This window comes from Myxocyprinus asiaticus, chromosome 9 (assembly GCF_019703515.2).
Source record: "Myxocyprinus asiaticus isolate MX2 ecotype Aquarium Trade chromosome 9, UBuf_Myxa_2, whole genome shotgun sequence".
Lineage (NCBI taxonomy): Eukaryota > Metazoa > Chordata > Actinopteri > Cypriniformes > Catostomidae > Myxocyprinus > Myxocyprinus asiaticus.
This window is the reverse complement of record NC_059352.1, coordinates 3,616,560-3,640,738: the sequence shown is the minus strand read 5'-3', so window position 1 is coordinate 3,640,738 and position 24,179 is coordinate 3,616,560. Positions and strand designations below refer to the sequence as shown.

Below are 24,179 nucleotides of genomic sequence, written 5' to 3'. Positions count from 1 at the left end.
ATTTGAAAATACTACCTGCCTCAGATCAGCTATAGCAAGTAACAAATCTTTGTTTTACCAGAATGTGACCTAAACTAAAGCTATTGTTTATAGCCCCCAATCTTCCTTTTCAGTAGGAATTATGTCAGGACAAAAAGCAATTTTGCATTTGCCAAACCATTTTATAGAGTCCTTGGGTCATTGACAAATATGGTTGTCCGAGGTTATAAAAATTAGAAATCTTTTAAAAATCTAGTTTAAAACACAGGTGTCACATTTGTAAAAATCTAATCTTTGTATCTATGTTGGTTTCATACATTTTTGAATGAAGAATTTTGGAATTTTCTACAAGAAATAGATTTTTTGGTATTGGTTTTTTGCAAATATAATGAATTTTTGAGTTACGAATATTAAGATGTTTTTTAGGGGTTACACATAATGACCTGAACAAAATCTGTCTTTTCATAACAAAAATGTCAAAATATATGACAGTCTTAAGGAGTCTTCTGTGTTTTATGTTTTTTGTTGTTGTTTTTTGGCAACCTACATGTTGGTTACACCACCTGACTTTGATGGACATTTTTCAAATATGAATATTTAAAAAAAAAAAAAATAATTAAGAAATCATAATAATAAGGGGCCTGGGTAGCTCAGCGAGTATTGACACTGACTACCACACCTGAAGTCACGAGTTCCAATACAGGGCGTGCTGAGTGACTCCAGCCAGGTCTCCCAAGCAACCAAATTGGCCCGGTTGCTAGGGAGGATAGAGTCTCATGGGGTAACCTCCTTGTGGTCACTATAATGTGGTTCACTCTCAGTGGGGCGCGTGGTGCGTTGTGCGTGGATGCCGCGGAGAATAGCGTGAAGCCTCCATAGGCGCTATGTCTCCGCGGTAACGCGCTCAACAAGCCACGTGATAAGATGCGTGGATTGACGGTCTCAGACGCGGAGGCAACTGAGATTTGTCCTCCGCCACCCGGATTGAGGCGAGTCACTACACCACCGCGAGGACTTAGAGCACACTGGGAATCGGGCATTCCAAATTCGGGAGAAAAAAAGAAGAAAAAAAAAAGAAATCATAATATTAATGATTATAAATGATTAAAAATAAATGATTATTCTGCACTTCTCATTTCAACAGTTTGAAGCCTTTTATTTCTCGCAATCAAGGAAACAAGCAAATCAAGCAATTGGATGATTAAATATGGATTTTCTGTTCCAATGGAAACTTAAGAATGTAGTTTGTGCTCTGTCAACAACGTCGACATATTGTAGCATGTCAGTGAAGTTCAAGTAAACTCTGAGTCTGGAGTCAATAACACTGTAAACATAAGATTCATAAGCACTGTATTAGACCAACATTAAGAATGCCACACGGCTGCAATAATATTATTCATGAAAATGATTGCCTGCTCTTGAATGTATGAGCAGATGTGCTTGTGGACCCCCGTGGGACCGCCGTCATGTTCCAAAGACTCTCTTTCCTCAACATATGTTTAAAATACTTAAAACATCACACTAAGTGTGACATATAAGAGCGAATAGAAATATTCTCTATTTCTTTCTCTCGCTCTGTCTTTCTCTCACATGATGTCCATGGCAGATTGACAGGTGAGCTGTGATTTACTTTTGGAGAAGAGAAGCAGTCACTCGCTGTCTCTCTCTAAAGCAATAACAGTGCCTCTGTCATGCCGTACTTTTTCAAGTTTGAGCGAAGTGATGGTATCAAATGGTAGTACAGTACCACTGTACTTTAGATATATACCATGGTACTGAATGATAACCATACTCATAAACTGTACCTTGACATTTGCATGCTACTGCTAAAGTCCTAGCTATGGGTGGGAATCAGCAGGGACCTGGCATTATAATATACTGAAATCTGTGATATAATAAACATTGCAATCCTTACGTGCCCTTTAAACCAAATGCACGTTTTTCAATTGTTTTCTATGTAGACATGCACTAGACAGATGTCTTTGACGTAGCTGTGCCTTTTTTTCAAAGAAATTCATCTTTTAAAATCACGTCTAGAATCTGTGTTCTGTTTATTTATTGCACTGCATCTAGCCTTTTTAGTGCATAAACGCATTTGGCCTAAACCGACCCTTAATTGTTTTGTGTATTGCGTTTCAAAACCGTGATATATTGCGATCTTTTACTTGCTTGCTTCTCATTCATCTTCAGTGGACATATTTATTGTTTTGCGCAACAAGTGCTGAACTTCCTGCTTTACTTCATCACAGTGCAGGGGTTTTCAAACTGGGGTCTGGGGACTTCCAGGGTGCCGCAAGGATGAAAATTTAAATAAAAAGTGTAAAAACGTACCAAAAAATTTGAAATTAACGAATTTGACAAAATTACTCTTTTATATTGCTTTCTTAAGACTGGTTGGAAAATTATGAGATTAATCATGATTATTTTATTCTATTGACAGCTTTAGGTTTTATAGGTTTTTTACGAAGCCCTTTTTTATTCAGTCCAATTTTTTTTTACCACGGTTTTACTAGATTAACCATATTTTAACCCTGATATTTGTAGCGAAACCATTGTAATAATGCAGGAAAATGTAGACTATGGTAATAAAATCATAATTTTGTATTCATTTTGGTTTTACTACCAACACCACGGTTACTGTAGTAAAACCATAATAACCACAAGATTAACCATGGTTAACCTACATAAAAAAAAAAAAATTAAAAAAAAGTTACTTACTTATAATACAATATTATTATAATAAAACCATGGTTTCCACCAAAAAACAAACAAACATGAAACTCATGGTTACAACTACAGTAAAGCCATAGTTTTACTACAGTAACCATAATTAAACCATATCATATTAAATCATATTTGAGCTTTAGTACAATGACAATATAAAAGCCAATTACTTAATTTCGCTATCACGTTATCTTTATAACATCACACTATTATTATTACACAGTAAAATTGGGTATTTATACATAAAAATATAAAGCTGATTTAATATTTTAGTAAGGGAGTACTTCTTAAGGATATCATCATATTTGGGGTTTTTGGCATCTAAAAGTTTGAAAATCAATGTTTTAGAGCAATAGAAGTAGCGTAGCACATAGACACGTCAGTAGTTATGTTTCCATCCAAGTTTCTGCACTATATCGAAAGTGCAAAAACAATTTGCGAATAAAGCAACTTTTCGACCCCATGTGTTCAAGAGAACAAAATTGTTACATCTGGGGGAATTGGCATAAAACAGAAATGGAAATTAGAGAAAATGTGGCTCTTTTATTAAATGTAATAAATTGTAAATAAATTACTTCCGTTATGTCTTGGAGCGAAAGAGCGTCGAAGAGTTCTGGGAGGAAATAGTAGCCTATCATTTTGATTATTTGAAATTCTGTGTCCGGCATTTCACAATAACCAGGGCAACATTTCAGATGCTACACAATGATATTCTCTAAGCAAATTATGTATTTGCACTGCTTGTTGAGGCAAAGTCACATGTATTATTTAATGCACATCTATATTCCTATATAATTTTTATAGTGATATGTTTGGTTAATGTGTTTCCATTATAGTATGTGCTCAGGTCTTATAGCATAAAAATGTACTGTATCCACCTCAAACGAGAATATCCATGTTTTTATGTGCATTTTGGAGATTTTATTTGGATATTGGTGTTTACATCCACTATGTTAAAAAAAGTACAGTGATGAAAACCAAGCTTGTGCCAGTTAAATAAAAATGTGAGGGAATTTTGTCCCTTGGTTCCAGAGTTTTTACCATATCACTACACCAAATACTTTGCAGTCTAGCTGTACGGACATCTTCACAAATTAAACAAGTATGCTTTGCAAGTTCTAAGTGCGTTCTTGTTTGCATTTTGGTTGAATAGAAATAACCCACTTGCTCTGGGTGCTGCTCAATTCTCTACAGAGTAGGTTTTATCATGAAAGGGTTTGTGCTAAAAATGTAAAGTTCTACATAAATGTGTTATTTATAGTCATCTGTCAGATTTAGCATGAATTGTTACTCACATCTCACATGTAAAGTATGTGATGTAATGAAGTGTTGGGCATCAGTCCGAGGCGGGCGAGTTTGATTTGTGTCTCTCAGGCTGGCCAGTTACCCAGCATTCCTTTTATTCTCCTCCAGTAGCTTCATCTCTGTCCCTCCTCACTCTGTCCCCATACAGCACCAATTACAAACTCCTCGTACGGATTTAAATGTGACTATTTTCGAACCATTCCACGGTTGGGAGGTGGGGGTGATGTCTTCCAGTGCATCACCGTCGCTCGACAGCTTTTATCCTTGTTTGCAGTGGATTCCGTAAAGCCATGATTATCTTTGAATTTTGTCAAAAGTTTGAATGATGCATAATATCGTCAGATATTTTCAATGTTTACATGCACACCAACATGCTGATAACAACCAAAAATCTGCTTAATCGAAAAATCCGACAATACAAGAAAACACGTTTACATGAGATTTGAAATCATCAGATTATTCTCACGTCAAAACGTAAACATACATCGCACACATTGGATAAAACGGTAAGAACGGTGGAAAAGGTGTTAAAGGAATATTCTGGGTTCAATACAAGTTATGTAAGCTCAATCGACAGCATTTGTGGCATAATGTTGATTACCACAAAAAATCATTTTGGGGGCCTGGGTAATTCAGCGAGTATTGACGCTGACTACCCACCCTGGAGTCACGAGTTCGAATCCAGAGTGTGCTGAGTGACTCCAGCCAGGTCTCCTAGCAACCAAATTGGCCCGGTTGCTAGGGAGGGTAGAGTCACATGGGGTAACCTCCTTGTGGTCGCGATTAGTGGTTCTCGCTCTCAATGGGGCACGTGGTAAGTTGTGCATGGATCGCGGAGAGTAGCATGAGCCTCCACATGCTGTGAGTCTCCGCGGTGTCATGCACAACAAGCCACGTGAAAAGATGCGCGGATTGACAGTCTCAGCGGAGGCAACTGAGACTTGTCCTCTGCCACCTGGCTGAGGTGAGTAGCCATCTACTAAGTAGTGGGAATTGGGCATTCCAAATTGGGGAGAAAAGGGGATAAAAAAATAAAATAAATAAAAGTTTTGTCTGTAAACATAGTTAATGCATTTTGAACTAACACGAACTAACAATGAACAATTGTATTTTAATAAATTAACATTAACCAAGATTTATGCTTGATGTAAAAAATATTGTTCATTGTTAGTTCATGATACCTAATGCATTAACACATTTTAATGAATACAATTTTATTGTATTGTAAGTAAACAAAATTTAGTGAGGTTTATGCTAACAAAAAGAAAAAACAATTTGCCAATGGGGTAAGAAAAATAAATGCTAACACATTACAGCAAGGTTGCATTTGTTAGCATTAGTTAAATACATTATTTAACATGAACAAATGCGGAACAATACTTTAAAAGCATTTATCAATCTTGGTTAATGTTCATTTCTACATATACTACTACGTTTTTCAAATTAAAAATTGTATATGTTAAAATTAGTTAATGCGTTATGAACTAACATAAACAATGAACAGTAGTGTTTTGATAAATTAACATTGACCAGGATTAATAAATGCCGTTACAAAATATTGTTCATTGTTATTTTATTATATTTAATGCATAAAGAGAACCTTACTGTAAATTGTTACCAAATAAACTTTACAAGAACACCAGATAAAATTGCAGTGTGGGGAAATGCCTTATGCATTGTATCTTAATACTCAAAACCATCCGCTCCACTGCTTTCTTCTAAATCGACTGGGAAAATGTGATGGGGGTTTGCTCGGAAAACAAATTTTTCTACTGCAACACTGAGCAGGGTTAGTCTCAAGATACATTGGTGCTTCTCCATCGATGGGTAACCATGGAAATGAGTATTAGCATGATCTGTATTTCACCATCAGAGGAACAGTTCTTGGAAGAATGCATACATGTGCACCCACAGAGATGGAGGTGGGTTATTTTAGTGTTATTTTGGAGTTGGCTAAGGCAAGCATTTGCATTTACATTTATTCATTTAGTAAAAGTGATTCATTTTAAGGAGGCAATAACATGAAAGTGCTGCAATACAGTTGTAGGAGGTGAGACAGTGGTAAAAAAAAAGTTTTTTTAATATATTGATTTATTATTATTATTTAAATTATTAGTGCATTAGTATAATTGGCTCAAGTGCTCATGAAAGAGATGTGTCATTAAGAGCTCTATTTTCGTGAGTGCGCAAAGCGCAGCGCTACATGATATGACCGTGCGCTGTGTCGTATCCGATTTTAGTTAGAGCGCTAATTCTAAGTGCAATTTTCCTGCCAGCGCAAAGCACAAGTGGCCGTGGGTGTATTGTATGTTAATGAAGTGGTGCAAATGCAATTAGCTATTTTCCTGAGAAACAGGTCATTGCATTAGGCGTTTCAAAAGCAGGTCTTATCTCAACGCAAAGTCCAAACTCAATTTCTTCATATGCAGTTTTTAGATTCCACCAGCAGGTGGTAATAAAGTTAATGTCCAAACTCTGAAAATACAGTGGATTACCAAATTATGTCCATCACTGTTGAAACCGTATGAAAAACAAATATTTTCAACTATTTATGAGATTTGTGTTAAACTATCTATAGGTCATGGTTTATTTTTAAATTATTATTATGTTTATATTTACAATTGTATTTATGATCTAATTTGTATTGGTATTTTTCCACCTGTTGTCATATAGAGTGATTTTTAAGTCACTGCAAAAGGGACCGGTGGAAGAAGCTGGAGAGAGTAAAATGTTTGGATTTGTTTTTTTGTTTATATTTTCATTTTGTTTGAAGTGTGATTTGAATTTAGAAATATTTTTGGTTTAATCTTTTCGTGTTTCAATAAATTAATTACATTTTTCAAAATCAGAATCAACCGGTAGAAGTGAAGTGCATTCCAATACAATCACTGTTAATACTACGTAGACATGATTTGTGTGTCAGTAGATGAAAATGATTTATAATACTTCTCTCTATAATACTAATAATACTACTCTCTATAATTTAATGGAGCGTAAATCCAAATCCTGACGAGAATCACAGTTCCCATGCGTATAAAATGAGCATGCCACTGCAATAGAAATATGCCTGATGTTCAACATGGATGCAGTTAATGCACATAAAATGTAAGTCCATATTTCTATTCTTCTAATTCATTGCATACAGTCAATTTACACGACCAACTTCTTATGAATGTGCTGTCTTTGTTTATATCGCTGGTGCTTGAAAGGGAATGGACTATATAATAGGATGAAGACGCTGCAATGACCAAAGAAGAACCTCCGAATTAAATTGCCCTTGACCCAGTCCATTAGTGCTTGGCACACATAATTTCGCCAAACCCAAATGCGCCTAGACTAAGCGCTAACTTGCACGAAAATGCCAAAACTTAATGGCCATTACCATTGACTTTGCGTGTATGACGTGTGGCATTGTGCTGCGCTAAGAGCTAGTGCTCTTAAAATAGGGCCCTAGATGTTTCTTGAAAATAGTTAGAGAATCAGCTGCTCGGGTGGAGTGCGGAAGGTCGTTCCACCAGCGAGGAACGGTGGAAGTGAAAGTCAGAGAAAACTATTTTGTGCCTCTGTGAGATGGCACCTCAAAGGCGCCGTTCACACACTGATCGCAAACTTCTGGAGGGCAAAATGACTTAAAGTAGTTAGTGTGTATAGGGGGGTGCTGAACCAGTGACTGTTCTGTAAGCTAACATCAATGCCTTGAACTTGACCCGAGCAATGGCAGCCAGTGCAGTTTGATGAGAGGCGTGACATGCGCTCTCTTGGGCTCGTTGAAAACCAAATGCGCCGTCATGTTCTGGATCAATTGTGGTGATTTGACTGTACATGCAGGAAGTCCTGCCAGAAGGGCATTGCAGTAGTCCAGTCTAGATATGATAAGAGCTTGGGCATGAAGTTGTGCAGCATGCTCAGAAAGGAAAGGTCCAATATTCCTAATGTTCTACAGTGTAAATCTGCATGTTTGGGTTGTCTTAGCGATGTGGTCTGTGAAGTTTAACTGATCGTTAAACACAACACCAATATTTCTGGTTGTCCTTGATGGTGTGATCGCAAGCGTCACCATTACTATTGCTCATAGTTTTGGTTAGGGATTTGAAAACACCCCAAACCCAAGTATCATGTTTGGTGCATAATTTGACTTAACATTCTGTCTAGAAAGAAAGAAAGAAAGTCATATGGCTTTGGAACTACATTAAGGTGATTAAAGAATGACCAAATTTTCATTTTTGGGTGAACTATGCCTTTAATTGAACAAACTTTTGTTAGGATTTACCCTCAAGACATGCAACGGTATTCAGTTTTTATTAAATTGGCCAATTCGATCCTGATTTGCAATGGCTGACACCCCCGATCCACAATATCATCCAAATGCCCATTCCAAACCAACCTAATACTGTTTGAGAGAAAAACATATGAACAATAACAAATGTCTAATGTGACTCTTTGATGTTGTACTGGTACTTTGGTGTTGAACTAATGTGACTGATTTATATCAAAGGCAGAATGAGGCAGAGAGATAAACGTGAGTGTTCGCGACTGTACCGTATTTGTGCTGAAGACACTACAGAAAGCTAATAATTAGACTCGGGCTCTGTGAGACATTCAAAGCTTTAAATGACATCTGCCTGTTCCACAACTGTAGCGAACACTTTATATTCTCTTGCTTTAATGATAAGGGCGATTCCTTTAATAACCTTGACATGGACAAGGTTAAACTCATTCGCTCTGTTTAAAATGGATTCTCCTCATGCAGATCCAGAAGTATGCAATTTGAATGCTGCCATTTTTTGCCTATAGGCACTCACCCATAAGTTGCCTCACCCATCCATGCAGCAGAGCTGTCCATGAACACATTAAAGTTTATTGAAGACGTCTGTGACGTCTACAGACTGCATTTGTTCCATTTCAACAGGAAAATCCAGCTGTATGCTCTAGAGCATTTTAATTTTTTATTTTCATTTATATCCATTGCCAAAGTCATAACAGGACTTCCAGTGTGACACGTGAAGGGAACCACTATCTTTCGTCTAAGTGATGTCATACATTATTAAGTCTCATTATTTCACTCTCAGCTCATCTGTTTTCCACTTCTATTCAGCTTGAAATAAGTCGACTGCACTCTTGAAACACACACACACATTTTGGCCTTGGCGGTGAGAAATGCAGTTGGCGGCTCCATTGCGACAGCAGTAACTGTGGTGATAACACCAAGAATTACAAAACATCTCCTACATGCTCTCTTCCTACATCAACTGCATTTCCTTAGACACGACAGGTTAAAGTCCACCGACTGAGGTGAATCTGACGGAAAACATGTCAGGGTCACACTTCACCCCAGATAAGAAATTATATTTTATGTTAAAAAAGAAAGCTTCTAGCATGTCCAAACATGCAGTATTCATGAAATAGTATTCCAATGATACCAGGATGGCCTATTGTGTACGCTGAAATTTGGTACCTTATAAACATAACTTTGTTTCCAGGCAGACTGATTAAAAAACCATTTGTCAAACCAGCAAATCAGATGAGAGCTTTCTAGATTGAGGAAATGCTTTACAGTTTTGTGTGTGATATGTGTCAGATGATCAGTGAACGGACTTCTCTCAAACAGTCCCTTATTCCAACACTGCAGTTGTCTACCTCTGCAAAAGGTCTTTAATAATGTTTTAGTTAAGGCCATATCAGGGTAAAAGTCCCTGTGAGCCGATGGTTTAATTTAATGTAGAGTACTATGAGTGGCGGTCAAAGAAATCGATATGCAATGGTACTGTCTTAAGCAAAGTTCAATGAACAAGCAGAGGCCTCAAATGTATTTGGAGACTTCAGCCAACTTAAACATGAGATTTATTTTTAGCAAATAATGACCTTAAATTTCAGTATTTTCCTCACACAAAGCTTTCATATGGCTTTAGAACACTTGAAATATAGACCGTGAGTCGCATGGACTGCTTTTATTCTGCAAATCATATCCTAATTTTCTAATCAAAATTTTTAAGCACTAAAAAAATATTCCAAATTCAATACAGGTTAAGCTTAATCAACAGCTTTTGCGGCATAATGATGATTACCACCAAAAATTATTTTGACTCGCCCCTCTTTTATTAAAAAAAAGGAGTTACAGTAAGGGACTCAAAATGGGAGTGAATGTGGCCAATCCACAAATGCTAAAATACACACTGTTGCAAAAGTATAGCCACAAGACGTAAACATTATACATGTTAACATGATTTTAGTGTGATAAAATCACTTGCTAACCACATCTGTGCCAAGTTATATTCAATACCGGGGTTACAGGGTTATGTAGTCATGCCGATACCGGTAATATTAGATGTAACTTTACACAGACAAAGATTGTAAGCGATTTGATCTCACTAAAATCACAAAAAATGTTTACGTCTTGAGACTATACTTTACTACTATACTATACTTACTATACTTAATGTGTATTGACTGGCCCCATTCACTTCCATTGTAAGTGTCTTACTGTAACCACGATTTTTTTTTTTTATAAATGAGGGCCTCCCCAGGGGGGCGCTAGAGCATGTCAGGGGAGGCGCGGAGAGTGGTAAAATGTTTTATTAAATAATTAATATATATATATATATTGAGTTTAACTATTATATTATATTTAAAACATTATTTAAACTTCTGAAAATAATAGGCAAAAAAAAAAAACAAAAATAAAAATATCAAGAATCTTTGTGAAGATTCTCTGGTATTTGTCAAGCCCGCCAATAAAGCAGACGTGACATATTAGTCTGTAATTACAATGGTTTCTGAGACCACCAAATTCGAATCCTTCAGTTTCAGGGGTCAAACACCAAAGACGACGATACGACGAGCAGTATTTAAGTTTAGGATTTACATGGACAGGATCAGCTGATGCACCACGACCTTTATGTGTCATTTGTCAGGAGATTTTAGCTAATGACAGCATGCAACCTGCTAAACTCCACAGTCACCTTGACACCAAGCATGCTGAGGTAGTGGGGAAAACCTCCTGAGTTTTTCCAAAGAAAACTTCAAGCCTTTCAAGGTCAGAAAAAAGTTGTCGGAGAATTTGTCAAATGAAATGTAAAGGCCACTGACGCTTCATATCATGTTGCGCTGCATTTTGCCAAGGCAGACAAAGCACATAACATCGGAGAGACACTGATTCTGCCGGCAGCCAAAGAGATGTGTTCCTTGATGGTAGGAGAGGCAGCGGCTTCTAAGCTTGATTCTGTTCCACTCTCTGACAACACAGTGGGTCAGTGCATCTCTGACATGACACAGGATGTGAAGGAGCAAGTGTTAGACAGCATCAGGCACAGCCCATTTTTTGCACTCCAGATCGACGAATCCACTGATGTGGCCAGCTGCGCACAGCTGTTAACATATGTGAGGTACGTGAAAAACATGGACATTCTAGAAGAGTTTCTATTCAGTAGTCCTTTGTGCGCGCACACACACACACACACACACACACACACACACACACACACACACTCCTCCTCTCTGTTACAGATCGTCTGACTGGTTTGACTGAGATGGACCGTTATTGGAATTTCGATTTTTTTTTCTTTTTTTTTCTAGGAACTAGCAGTTTTTGTTCCATTTTTTCTCCACCATTGTAAAATGATATAATATCAAAAGTTATAATTCTGTTAATAACTTCTGCACTTTTCTTGTTAAACAATAAATGATAAAAAATATTAAATAATGTCAAACAATTTTCAATCTGTTCAGATGTGTTTGTGTGGGTGGGGGGGCAGGGGGGGCATCCTGTAGGTTGTGTCACAAGGGAGACCCACTGTCTTTGACTTTGAAAACCCCTGCCTTAAACAATATGTTGTTTCCTCTCTGTCAACGCTGTGATGAAGTGTTCTACAAATAATTAACAGAGCAGCATCTCATGAATATGCGGGAGCGAATGACGCAGGATATTTTTGGAGGACGGATGCCTTTCATCTTAGTGTAGCAGGCCAGTGCGACACTTGACTAAATCTCCTGATAATCCTCCTCAGCTTGTAATGAAAGGGATAAATCAGGACCCTGGACAGTGGCAGACAAGGCTGACTGATAGCACTGCTGCTCGACTGGATTCAGCACCATGGACAGCAACACACTGCACTGCTGTGTCTGTAGATACTGTACCTGTAACTGATTCTGCTCTTGGCTTTGAGTTTATAAAACATATATACATCCAAAAAGTACAAATCTATGGAAGCAAGAGCTTATACTCTAAATGTAGACTAAACTGGTGAATTGTGAACCAGAATTGGGTCGCAGGTCTGTTCTGTTAAATGCAAATAATAATAAAAAAATAATAAAATGCAATTCACCATAGAATCGTGAATAGTTAGCAAAGGATATGCTTATATATTAATATGGGCTAGGTTTGGTACTGTGTTGGGTCACCACTTGATGCCCAATATGAAATCTGGGTCCTCAAGCAAAACCAGTTAAGAACCACTGGCATAACTGGACTAAATGACGACCCAGCAACATGGTGGACAAAAACACAAGGTAAACCATGATGAAAGAAAACATTTTAAACTCACTCACGCACACTGCAGACCTCTAATCTGATTTGCACCACATAACTGTGTGTGATATATGTAGTGTGAGAAAAACCGCCTACTGATAAGATCAACACCACAGAGTTAAAAATCCACGCCTACAGCTCCTGACGCCTGTAAGAAAAGCGTATCAGATAGTCAGGTCCAAATAAATGGCATAACATTTTGTGAAATTCAAATGTAATTGAAATGCATATGTTTGTTAAGAAGCAAACCTCTGACTGACTTTGTCACCTCCTGAATGGGAAGACGCTATCATTATTCGTTACTGTGACAGTGATGAAATTTATGAGATGCTGACCTGATAGATGATTGTATATGACACTATAAGTCACAGCACTGAACTCTACCTCTTATTGACAGGTCAGGACCTGCTGGAGTCCTTCAAGTGACACAAAACAATCTTTAATAATAGAAATAATATCAAATTAATATTTATTACAAATAATACATTTATAAAAAATAATACATTTATGCATAATAATTTAATTTATACAAAAATATAAAATAAAATATAAAAGTATCACATTTTTTGTACATGACTTATACAGAACTAAAAGGCCCACCTCATAGGGAATTAAATATTCACTATATTTTTGGAATGATTGTGCTGGTGATATAAAATGAAACAACTGTCAAAATATAAATATATATTAAAAATAATATGATAATAATACATGTATTTTAAACAATCATTTTTTTAATAAAATATAAAATAAAATTATAAATTCTTTTGTAAAGGGATTTTTTTTTATAAATAATATATATATATATATATATATATATATATATATATATATATAATTTTTTATAAAAGGATTTTGAATAAATAATAATAAATATATTTTATAAAAAAATAAATAAAAAAAATAGTAATTTTCTTTTTTGTACAAGGATTATAGCAAACTAAAAGGCCCCCCTCATAGTTGCAGGTAGGGCTGGGCAATATATAGAATATTTACTATATATTTGCGATGCCGACCGAATATTGAATGTCACCAAAATGCTAAAAAATACTAGGATATATATATTTTTTTACCTGTCAATTAGAGTTTTTTAAGGAAAAATCAATAGAAAATTAAAAAAAATCCAGCCAAAATATACATTTTCTGGCACTAAAGAGCTCTTTAAGACCCACAGCATGGAACGCTATCTCATAGAGACAGGTAAAGACAGCCAGAGAAGCCAAGAAAGAGTGTATAACACCATAGAGTTCATAGACCATGTTGCTTGATGCATCTATCGCAACTCTTTGCATAAGTGTACCACGCTTGAACACACACAGTGTGGGTTGGTATATGTACACACACATAACTAAAATAGCCCATTACTATTCCACTCACAACAGCCATGCAGTAGGACAGGAGAGGACCTGTCGTAGCTAGCAACAGCAGAACTTGCCGTTCATACCCTCCTTCCATTCCGAGAGGGTGTGTGTGTACACAAACTGTGTGTATAATTGTAGGTTGCTTGTGTGAGTGATTACAGCATTTGTAACCGTGAGAAATTCCTTTACTCACCCTGGCTGTTCGCAGCGCCTTCTCCCTCCTCGCATTCGGTCAGGTTGTTGACCATGCTTGCCTCTCCAAATGTCCCCTCTCTCTCCTCAAACTCCTTCGTTTGAGGGAGAAAAGAAAAAGAACGGCTGAACGAGGAGATTTATGAGAAAAAGATGGACAGATTCGCCTCCTGCCCACCTGCTTTCTCCTGCCAAGAGGGTATAACAAGAGATGGTGTGTTTTTTACCTCTTCTTGTCACGGTCTCCTCTCCTCTCTTGGCTGTAGAGTGACTCCCCGTCTATCTCTCTCTCTCTTTCTCGTAGGAGGAGGGAACGACAGCTCAGAGCTGCAGGAGTTTAATGGATGATGGAACAGTCTCTCTCTCTTGCCCACTCGTGCACATGGGTATCCGCGCACACATGCTCTCTCGTGTATGCTGAGCGTAGTGGCTGACTGCTCTGTAATCAGAGGGAACTTAGCGACGGAATGGATTGTGTATTCAGAAGGCAGTACTAGAGGAAGATGAGGTGTGGAGTAGTGTGTGACTGATATGGGATTTTCAATGGTTGATTATATCGATATCTAAAGACCAATAAATGGCCAAAAATGCTGATATATGATACAATTTCAAGCTATTTAATGCAACAATGACACAAGGGGGAACTTGTTTTGATTAATGGATGAAGAAGATACAGTTTTTTGCCAATGCCAATTGTTACGATATCTAAAGACCGATAAATGCAGATATAATGCCGATTACTGTATTTGATACAATTTCAAGCTATTTAATGCAACAATTTTGGAATTGGCACAAGGGGGAACTTATTTTTGTTAATGGACCAAGGAGATACATTTATTGGCCAATGCCAATCGATACCGATATCTAAAGACCAATAAATGGCAGATATAATGCTGATATACTGTATATGATACAATTTCAAGCTATTAATGGAACAATTTTGGAACTGACACAAGGGGGAACTTGTTTTTGTTAATGGATGGAGATACTGTTATTGGCCAATGCCAATCGATACCGATATCTAAAGACAAATAAATGGCCGATATTATGCCGATATATATGATACAATTTCAAGCTATTTAATGCAATAATTTTGGAACTGACAGAAGGGGGAACTTTTCACATTTCTGACTTTAAACCCTCCAAAAATTGGCCCCATTTACTCCGTTCAAGTGCCTCACTGTAACCTCGATTTTTTATTTATTTATTTATTTTTAAAAAAGAGGGACGAGTCTAAATTAATTTATGTGGTAATCAACATTATGCCACAAATGCGGTACATTGATCTTGTATTGAACCTGGAATATTCCTTTAACTGCATTTCATGTTTACATTGGATATCAGTACGTTTTTTTCATGATCTAAGCATTTTGAAACTTTTAAGTTCGAAACAGAATCTTTTACTTGAAGGTGCTATGTGAAATCAAACTAAACAACATTTTTATAAAATCTTATTTCTATTTGACTTGTTATAAAATTCTGACAGCACCTATAAATAGACCACTTTACTGAATTGGGACTGCGATAGTGAAAATGTTTGTTTTCTACTCAATACCAGGTTTTATTTTATTTAGGAATCTGAAGGCAAACAAGGCCAGTTTATTTCCTAAAATCAAGCATAATTCGAACAAACATACTGTATACCACACATGAGGAAATCTTTGTCCATAAGTACTTTGAAAACGCTGTCCATAATTTGTTCATAAGTCTTGGAGGTCCAGACTTCAAAGCCTGAAATTTCGCTTTGGAGACTGCCGAAAAAAATTCAATGCAAGAAAAAACCCTGCCAATCAATACAGATACCTAGAGACCGATTATATGGCTGATATTATGCAATATAATGTGATATATAATAAAGCAATTTAAAGCAACATTTATGGAACTGACACATGGGGAACTTATTTTTGTTAATCGACAAAGTATATACAGTTATTGGCAATAGATACCGATATCTAGAAACCGATATATGGCCGATATAATGCCGATATACAGTATTATACAATTTAAACCAACTAGTTTGGAACTGACACAAGGGGGAACTTATTTTTGGTAATTGATGAAGGAGACACGGTTATTGGCAATCGATACAATATCTAGAGACCGATATATGGCTGACATAATGCCGATATACTGTATGATACAATTTAAAGCAACTTTTTTTGGAACTGACACAAGGGGGAACTTATTTTTGTTAATCGACGAAGTAGATACAGTTATTAGCAATAGATACTGATATCTAGAAACCGATATATGGCCGATATACAGTATGATACAATTTAAAGCAACTTTTTTGGAACTGACACAAGGGGGAGCTTATTTTTGTTAATCGACGAAGTAGATACAGTTATTGGCAATCAATACCGATTTCTAGAGACTGATATATGGCCGATATAATGCTGATATATGATACAATTTAAAGCAACTATATTGGAACTGACACAAAGTGGAACTTAGACTTTTAAACTGACCAAGCAGACACAGTATATTGGCTAATGCAACTAATTTCATTTGCATCATTAAATTGTATTATGTTTATACTGTCATTATATCAGCCATTGCTCTCTAGATATTGTACTGGCATCAGACACAAAAAAACTCGTATTGGCCAACCACTATTTACATTATGTACAGAGCATAATGACATCTATCATTGAAATTGCATGCAATAATGCTGCATTCTGTGCCGGCAAATTTGTTTTGAAAAAACACAATCAATGCGATCAGCGGGCACACATCAGTTGAGGCTCAGACATAGAGACATGCGGACAGAGAATGGAAAAGGAGATGGACAGAGAGAAATAGACACATGCCAGACAATCAATTTATATTCTCCTAAATGATGTGTTTAGATTGTCAATCCAGACAACAGATGTACAGTCGAGAACCGAATTCCAGTTTGCCTGGAGTTACACAGAATCTATTAGGTGAATAAATTATGCACTGCCATGGCATGAAAGGTTGGCAAGTGAGAGAGGGAAAGAAACATGTATTTTGCCACGAGCCACAAAACCAATTCACATGCTTTTGAAAGACATTAGTGCATCTACATGAGAAACATGAGAGGCCCTTGGTATAGACCGAGGGGATTATTTCAAATTACTTCACATACACAGTGATCATAAATTATTTTTAATATCAACAGGGACTTTGTAGCATCCACTGGAATGGCACAAAGGCTCAACAACCCTTTAAATATGACACATACTTTTATACAGTATGTGTGTATGTCTGATGCATTTGTGTATGTTGGGTCCCCGTCACAACCAAAGTGAGAATGAGATTGAAATTAAAGGGACAACAGCATCACCTGCCTTGTTAATCTCAAGTGATTTCGCTAAAATGAAATAGGAATCACTTGTTTTTCAAGGTGAAGGATCTGCATTGACGATGCATAATTATGTCAAACATCAAAACGAGACTAAAAGATAATACGGTAAATCAAACTGTATATGTATTACCAATGGGGGAAATAAGTAAACTTTAATTGTTGCATCTCAAGCTATTCTGTCCGATCCAAAAATATTCATGACGTTTTCCTCCACCGAAAAAGGAGCATTTCAAATAATGTATGCTTTCCATGATGCTAGGGAACTGAAAAAAAGAGTTTCCAAATAAAAATGGATTAGTGTAGACATGGCTGATTTGAATTTTCTTGTCATCCTTTTCTAAAGTGTGTGGTAATGGAGAGCGCTTTCGAAGCGTTCTGTTTTCGATGGAGAAAAATGCCATTCTAGTGTGGATGACTGGTGTGAACATGGAGAAATAAATTTGTTTTTTTGAAGAAAACACATTAGTGTGGTCGTTACCTTAAAACATCCATATTTGTTTAATATGCATATTATTTCCCCCCAAAAAAATCTATCTGAAATGTCAAAATGCAAACTTAAATGTGGTAATGCTAAACTGCATTTGTTCAAATCAGAAATCAGTCAATCAATCGGTACAGAAAAATATGTTTTGTTCGTATATTGAAATTCTCTGAATGTATTATTTTCAACATCTAACTAATAACAAACACCCCTACATTTCACAAAACTTTCATATAAATCTAGAACACTAGAGGGTACGAAACATATTGAATCAGTCAGCACACACACACACACACACTAAACACATTGTCTAATGGAGGTTTGCACGAGAACCCTGCCGTGATACTCTCTGTACAACGTGCCTCTTCTCAATTCCACGCCATCGTACAAGACAAGCCACTCAGTCCGACTCAGCTGGAATAGGGCTATTTTTGTGCGAGGAGCTGTCAGGGAGACTGCTGTGGGGAGGGCAGCGCTCGTCTGAAATGGTCTGTGACCTGTAAGCACTCAATTACAAAAGCTGTCAGCACAGCCTCTCCTAGACGCACCTCTACAAGTCAAGCAGTACAAAAACAAAGAGCATGCTACACCGGTGGACAGAGAAGGAACATACATGGTAAAAATCCACCTAGAAAACATATTACATAATGTACAGTGGGTTTATAACATTTTTCAGAAGAAATTGTGAGTGATGTTTGCTCATGCAACAGTCATCGTTACGATGCTGGAGCGTTGCTAGGCGGTTGCCAAAGAGTTCCAAATGTCACTGCTATCCGGTTTCTAGAGTTTCTGGCTGGTTGCTTGTAGAGATGCACCGATATATTTGCCAAACATCGGTATCAGCCAATAAAAGCAGTAATCTGTTATTGTCCGACTGTTTCAAAAAAGCTGATTATTTCCTGTCAACAGGGTGCAGGAAAACGCGTCAGACAATTAGCCAACAACTCATGCTGTGTGTGAAAGAAAATGTCTGTTGTAAGCATAAAAAAGTAGAACCATAAAACTATTGGTACTGGTATTGGCAGATGTTCTAAATTCTTGGATATCGGTACCTGCAGACAAAGGTTGTATCGGTGCCTCCCTAGTTGCTAGGTTGTTGCTAGGGTATTCCTGATGACTTCTTTCTGTCTCTTATTCTAAAAGAGTCCATCCCAAAGTCTCTATAGGTGGGCCAAATGAGGGCCAGTTGCGTTCCCACTGTCACTTCCGGGGCTTCGTCGTGCCTCCTCAGGGCTTTCTCGGGGCCAACTGCCAATGGCCTTTGGCCCGCCGATTACCCTTGGGCCAAACAAGGCCAACCAGGGATTGAGGCAGGTTCAATGCCAAAGGCGGAGATCCGCCAAACTTCCCAGGTTGTGTATCCAGCGCACAACGGTACAGGTTCGGGAAAATTTTTTTTTTTAAAATGTGGGCACAGTACAAATCCGTTAAAATGCCCAATGGTCAAAGCAGTGCCCAAAGAAATTACTTTCCATGGTTCGGTGAACTTTCATTGAAGATGTGCTGGGACATCGTCCCGTTGTTAGTGGTGAGACCACTTGGGACACCATGGCAATTACAGTCGGTGAGTTGTCAACGCTAACTTATCTTGCTGTTTACATTCAATATAAACTTGATATTCTAGATAACTAGATAACATGACACCTCAGCTTGATCTTCCCTCTTGGTTGTGAAATGGGCGGGGTGTGTGACGTTGGCACAACAGCAGCATATTAAGGAGTTATTGGCCCGATGGTGGGAATGCAGATCAATTTTGGCCCTGCGGCTCGAGGTCCGAGGCTATTGGCCCCAGCTGGCCAGCTGATAGCCCTGGCTCAAGCCCTGGTAATAGCCCTGGTACTATTGGTACTGGTATTGGCAGATGTTCTAAATCTGCCAACCCTAACCCTAACCCTAACCCACTAGCCCGATAGTGGAAAAGCGGCTAATGATATTCTGGCCTCTCTATATGACTCTTGGTCCCTCTGATCACTTACAAAAGTAAAAGCACACCTCTCTTCTACAAACCACATCATTTGAGGGTTTAATTTGTGTCTGTAGCACAAACAGTGCAGGAGGAGTTACATGCCGAAGCTTAACACATAGTGTTAGAAGTTTATTCAAATTCTTTACCAAAAATAAAACGTTTTTAATGAACAATAGTTTAATTTATGGTCCAATTTAAAACACATTTATGCTTTATCGCAAACGCCACAGCTGCAATTAGGCTTCAACCAATGGGTTGGCAGCTTAGGTCTTTATCCGCAAGGTAACCAATCAAGACCAATTTACTGTGACATATTCCAAGACATCTATGATAAAACAGGCCAGAAAAATACACAGTGCTCCAGGTGAGGACGTCTTCTCCTTGGGGTATAACCAAGCGCTCTGAATTGAGGGATAATAGTGAGGGTTGTTGTAAACAAAGCAGGACAGGATCAGGTGGCCGAGCCGCACATCTGGGTTTGTTAGGGATCTGGAGGCCTGTTAGATAGTGGATGGCAGCATTTTATATACCTGAGTGCCCTGCAGCATTGAGTCCCAATCCATAGCTGTTGGTTTTGTCATTAAGACTACTTACACAAGGATGCTTCAATAAATAAGCTAACAAAACTCATGTTTGAAGGTACAGGTATAACCAATCATAGACAACAAGTTGGTGATGAATTTCAGCTCCCATTTAACATGAATAAATCTGATTATACTTTGTAAATCAAGGTTGATTAGATTCCATTTTTTTCACCTAGCTGTCCGCCTGTGTACCCATCATTGAGTTTAATTGAATGACAGAGATCCGTTTGCTGTGGAAATCGTTTTTTGAACGGACCTGCACAGAAATTATCCTTTGCATTCAAAATCAAATCTAATCACAAGCTTGAGCTGCCAAAGACTGGCGATTCTTGATTAATAACATATAAGAGGTATGTGCAACAAAGCGCAACAGTGTCCGCCCACTTTTTCAGCTCTCCATTGGGATTTCATAAAGTCCTTCAGTAAAAAGTTTTAGGCCATAAATCAAACTAACCAGATCCAAGGTGAATCACAACACTACAAACTCGGAAAAAAGATGAAGGTACAAGATACAGGTACAAGTACAATCTCCTTGAATGAGGGAGTGAACTACAATCTCATGAAGCATTTTGAATGACGTAATTGAATAAAAATCAATGGAAAAATAAAGGGATGCACCGATATGAAAATTTTTGGCCAATACCGATTTTAACAGAAAACCATAGGCTGATACTGATAACGATATATTGCCAGTTACCTAATTTTGTTATAAGATCACTGTTTTACTTTGGAATTATGCTTTAAAAATGAACAAAGAGATGCAAAAGCATTTTCACTGTTATAACAATAAATAACACTGTTGAACACATGACAGGCCAACATTTTAAAGAGAGCCACAATGAATGTTAAAAAGACGATAAAAAGAAAAAATAACTAAATCTGATCTGAAGTTTAAATTCTGTATTCAAGGTGCAATATGTAATATATTTACTATACTAAAGCATAAAATTATAATATGTTATCAGAGATTTAGGAAATGTGCTAAGTTGAAATACTGGCTTCTCTGAAAACAATGCTACAGCCAGTATATTCTACTTTGAAATGTCCATTCCAGGCTGGAATTTCTGTTTGTGTTTTGGCCTGTGATCACGCCCACTGCCCATTTCCCAATAGTATTTTGACACCCCGTGTTAGCGGGCAAACACAGCGCGCTGCAGCCATGGAAGTCAGCAATACATCTAGCTAACATTGACAGAGTTATAAAAAATCCAAATGAGCTGGTTTATAATTTGTACACAAATAAAAACATTGCAAACATATACATTAGCTGATCAACTTACAGTGTAAGGCTCGTCGCTTGCCATTGTCAGTTTGCTCATTCCTGTTGCATGTCCTCAACCTGGCAACCCGCGTGAGCTTAGAGTCTGGGCAGGAGGGGGCGGGGGGAGACAACTCTCTCCAATTTTTTAAATTTGGACTGCAGTGCCCATTTTAAACACTTGATGTCAATGTTACATCTTTCTGGGGTCCTGGGTAGCTCAGCGAGTATTGACACTGGCTACCACCCCTGGAGTCGCAAGTTCGAATCCAGGGTGTGCTGAGTGACTCCAGCCAGGTCTCCTAAGCAACCAAATTGGCCCTTTTGCTAGGGAGGGTAGAGTCACATGGGGTAACCTCCTCGTGATCGCTATAATGTGTGGTTCTCGCTCTTGGTGGGGCGCGTGGTGAGTTGTGCGTGGATGACGCGGAGAATAGCGTGGTCCTCCACGCGCACTACAACTCTGCGGTAACGTGCTCAACAAGCCACGTGATAAGATGCGAAAATTGATGGTCTCAGACATGGAGGCAACTGAGATTCGTCCTCCGCCACCCGGATATGCCGATGGTTTTAATTTGGTCAATAATTGGCCGATAAATATTGGCAGCCGATACATCGGTACTTCCCTAGAAAAAATATAAACTATTGATTTAATGTTGTTGAGTATAAGTACAGAATCAATATATTCAAAGTTTATTGCAGACTGCTTGATTGCGTCATTCACAGTGTGCCATGGTCAGAGCTCTTTTGCCATGATTTGTTTGCCGTGATTCTCTGATTGGTGGATTTACCCCCTCAAGACCATGGGTAGTGTAGTTCTTCACCAGGAATTCCGCTATTAAACACAATTTTTAAAAGGTTGAAATAACATGGACTGATGGCTTCTACAGAAGCATATATCATCGATTAACAACCTCTGTTTTCACAGTAAGTTTTATAAATAATCAATTCCACTATGGTAAAATAATAATGGGATTTTTAATTCCACAACCAGACTGTTGCGCTCTAAAACCATGTTTACATGAGATTTGTATTTATTGAGTTTTTTAAAAAAAAATCAAATTTTGATGTCAAAATGTAAACAGACATGCAAAGAGGACAGGCAAACACTGGATAAACCTCCAGAACACTGGAGGAGATATTTACATGCAGGGCGAAATCGCACTAATGGGCAATAAGCTACATGTGCTGGTCTGGCTTTGTTTGGCCCTTTATGAACTTTTCCTGATGCCGGTTTCATGACCTTGCATGTTGTTGGGTTATTAAGCATAATCAGTGTAAGACTGTGCACGGAAACACACTCAATGCCTCAATATACAGTATATAGAATCTTGGAAATCTTATGTATCAATTGATAAATGATGACAAGTTCAGCTGGTGTTGAGCCATTTACAATCTGCACACCACAACGTTTGATCATGTTTACATGAATCCAGACAACTTCAAACTGAAGCTGGACCTCGCAAATCTCCTGGCATGAGGTATTATTAGTTTATTTATTGAAATACCCTCATACATCCTTCCATGGCAAGACAAAACCTAACACAACATACAACGTAGAAACATAGGCACAATACCATGAACCTCATTAAACAACTCATTACTGAGTGTTGGCACACATACTGATGAATAAAACCTTGGTGACTGAAGCAACCTTCCCAGCCAATCCTAATTAGTAAGCGACTGACAATAAAGGACTTCAAGTTCCATTCTTTCTAGAGATGGGCTTGTGAAGCTGCAGGGTTAAGAATGTCCGATGTAGATGACTAAGGAGGTCTACTCTGAAGAGAAGTTATATTAAGGCAAACTGAAATTGAATTAGATAGCTTGGGAGTAGGGCAACCTCCTCCCAAGTTTGTGTGTGGATTGTGAGGGGGAGTCGCAAACTGCTCACGCCGAGGCATCAAAGCATGTGGCCCTGGGAAATCAAACAAATGTAGTGTGATAACAAAGCATCAAATAATCGTCCATCACGGCCCCCGCTAGCACATGTGAGGAACGGAGAACGCAGCATGATAGCTTCTCTCCTAATGACCTTCCTCTTCATTAGATTCATCTGAGCTGCTTTCTTAGTACTCAAAGTCAGATAATGTTTGTGTCCGGAGCACATACCCCTTTCATTAACCTTTAAAGGACTCATTACGCATTTGAGTGCGCCCAGAAATACTGGGTTACAGATACTGACTATGACTGGTCAGAAGTTAAAGGAAAAATTCACCCAAAAAGGAAAACTTTAAGATGGAATAGTGCCCAGTCAAAAGTGCTGTTTATTTGCACGCACTGTCTACACTGGTTTAGCGCCTGATTCAGTAAAGGAGTTATGCAGATCAGTGTTAATCTAAAGGGTTTTTTGATTTTGTCAACATTAAGGAAGATGAGACAAAAACGATGCATCGTGAACATAATCACACTGCTGATGGAAATATGATGAGAAAAATCTAACAATCAACAAACACTAACACATTTTTATTAATTTA

The 24,179-nt window shown here is 37.8% G+C and overlaps 1 protein-coding gene across 1 annotated transcript in view; it reads right to left on the bottom strand.

The window, feature by feature from the left end:
• Positions 1-14,327, bottom strand: part of LOC127446028 (solute carrier family 12 member 5-like) — a 139,042-nt gene extending 124,715 nt beyond the window's left edge. Inside the window, exon 1 of the mRNA XM_051706636.1 lies at positions 14,087-14,327. Within this exon, the coding sequence (XP_051562596.1) occupies positions 14,087-14,141 (55 nt within the window). The 5' untranslated portion in view covers positions 14,142-14,327. The remainder of the gene's footprint in view (positions 1-14,086) is intronic.
• Between the last annotated feature and the right edge of the window lie 9,852 nt (positions 14,328-24,179).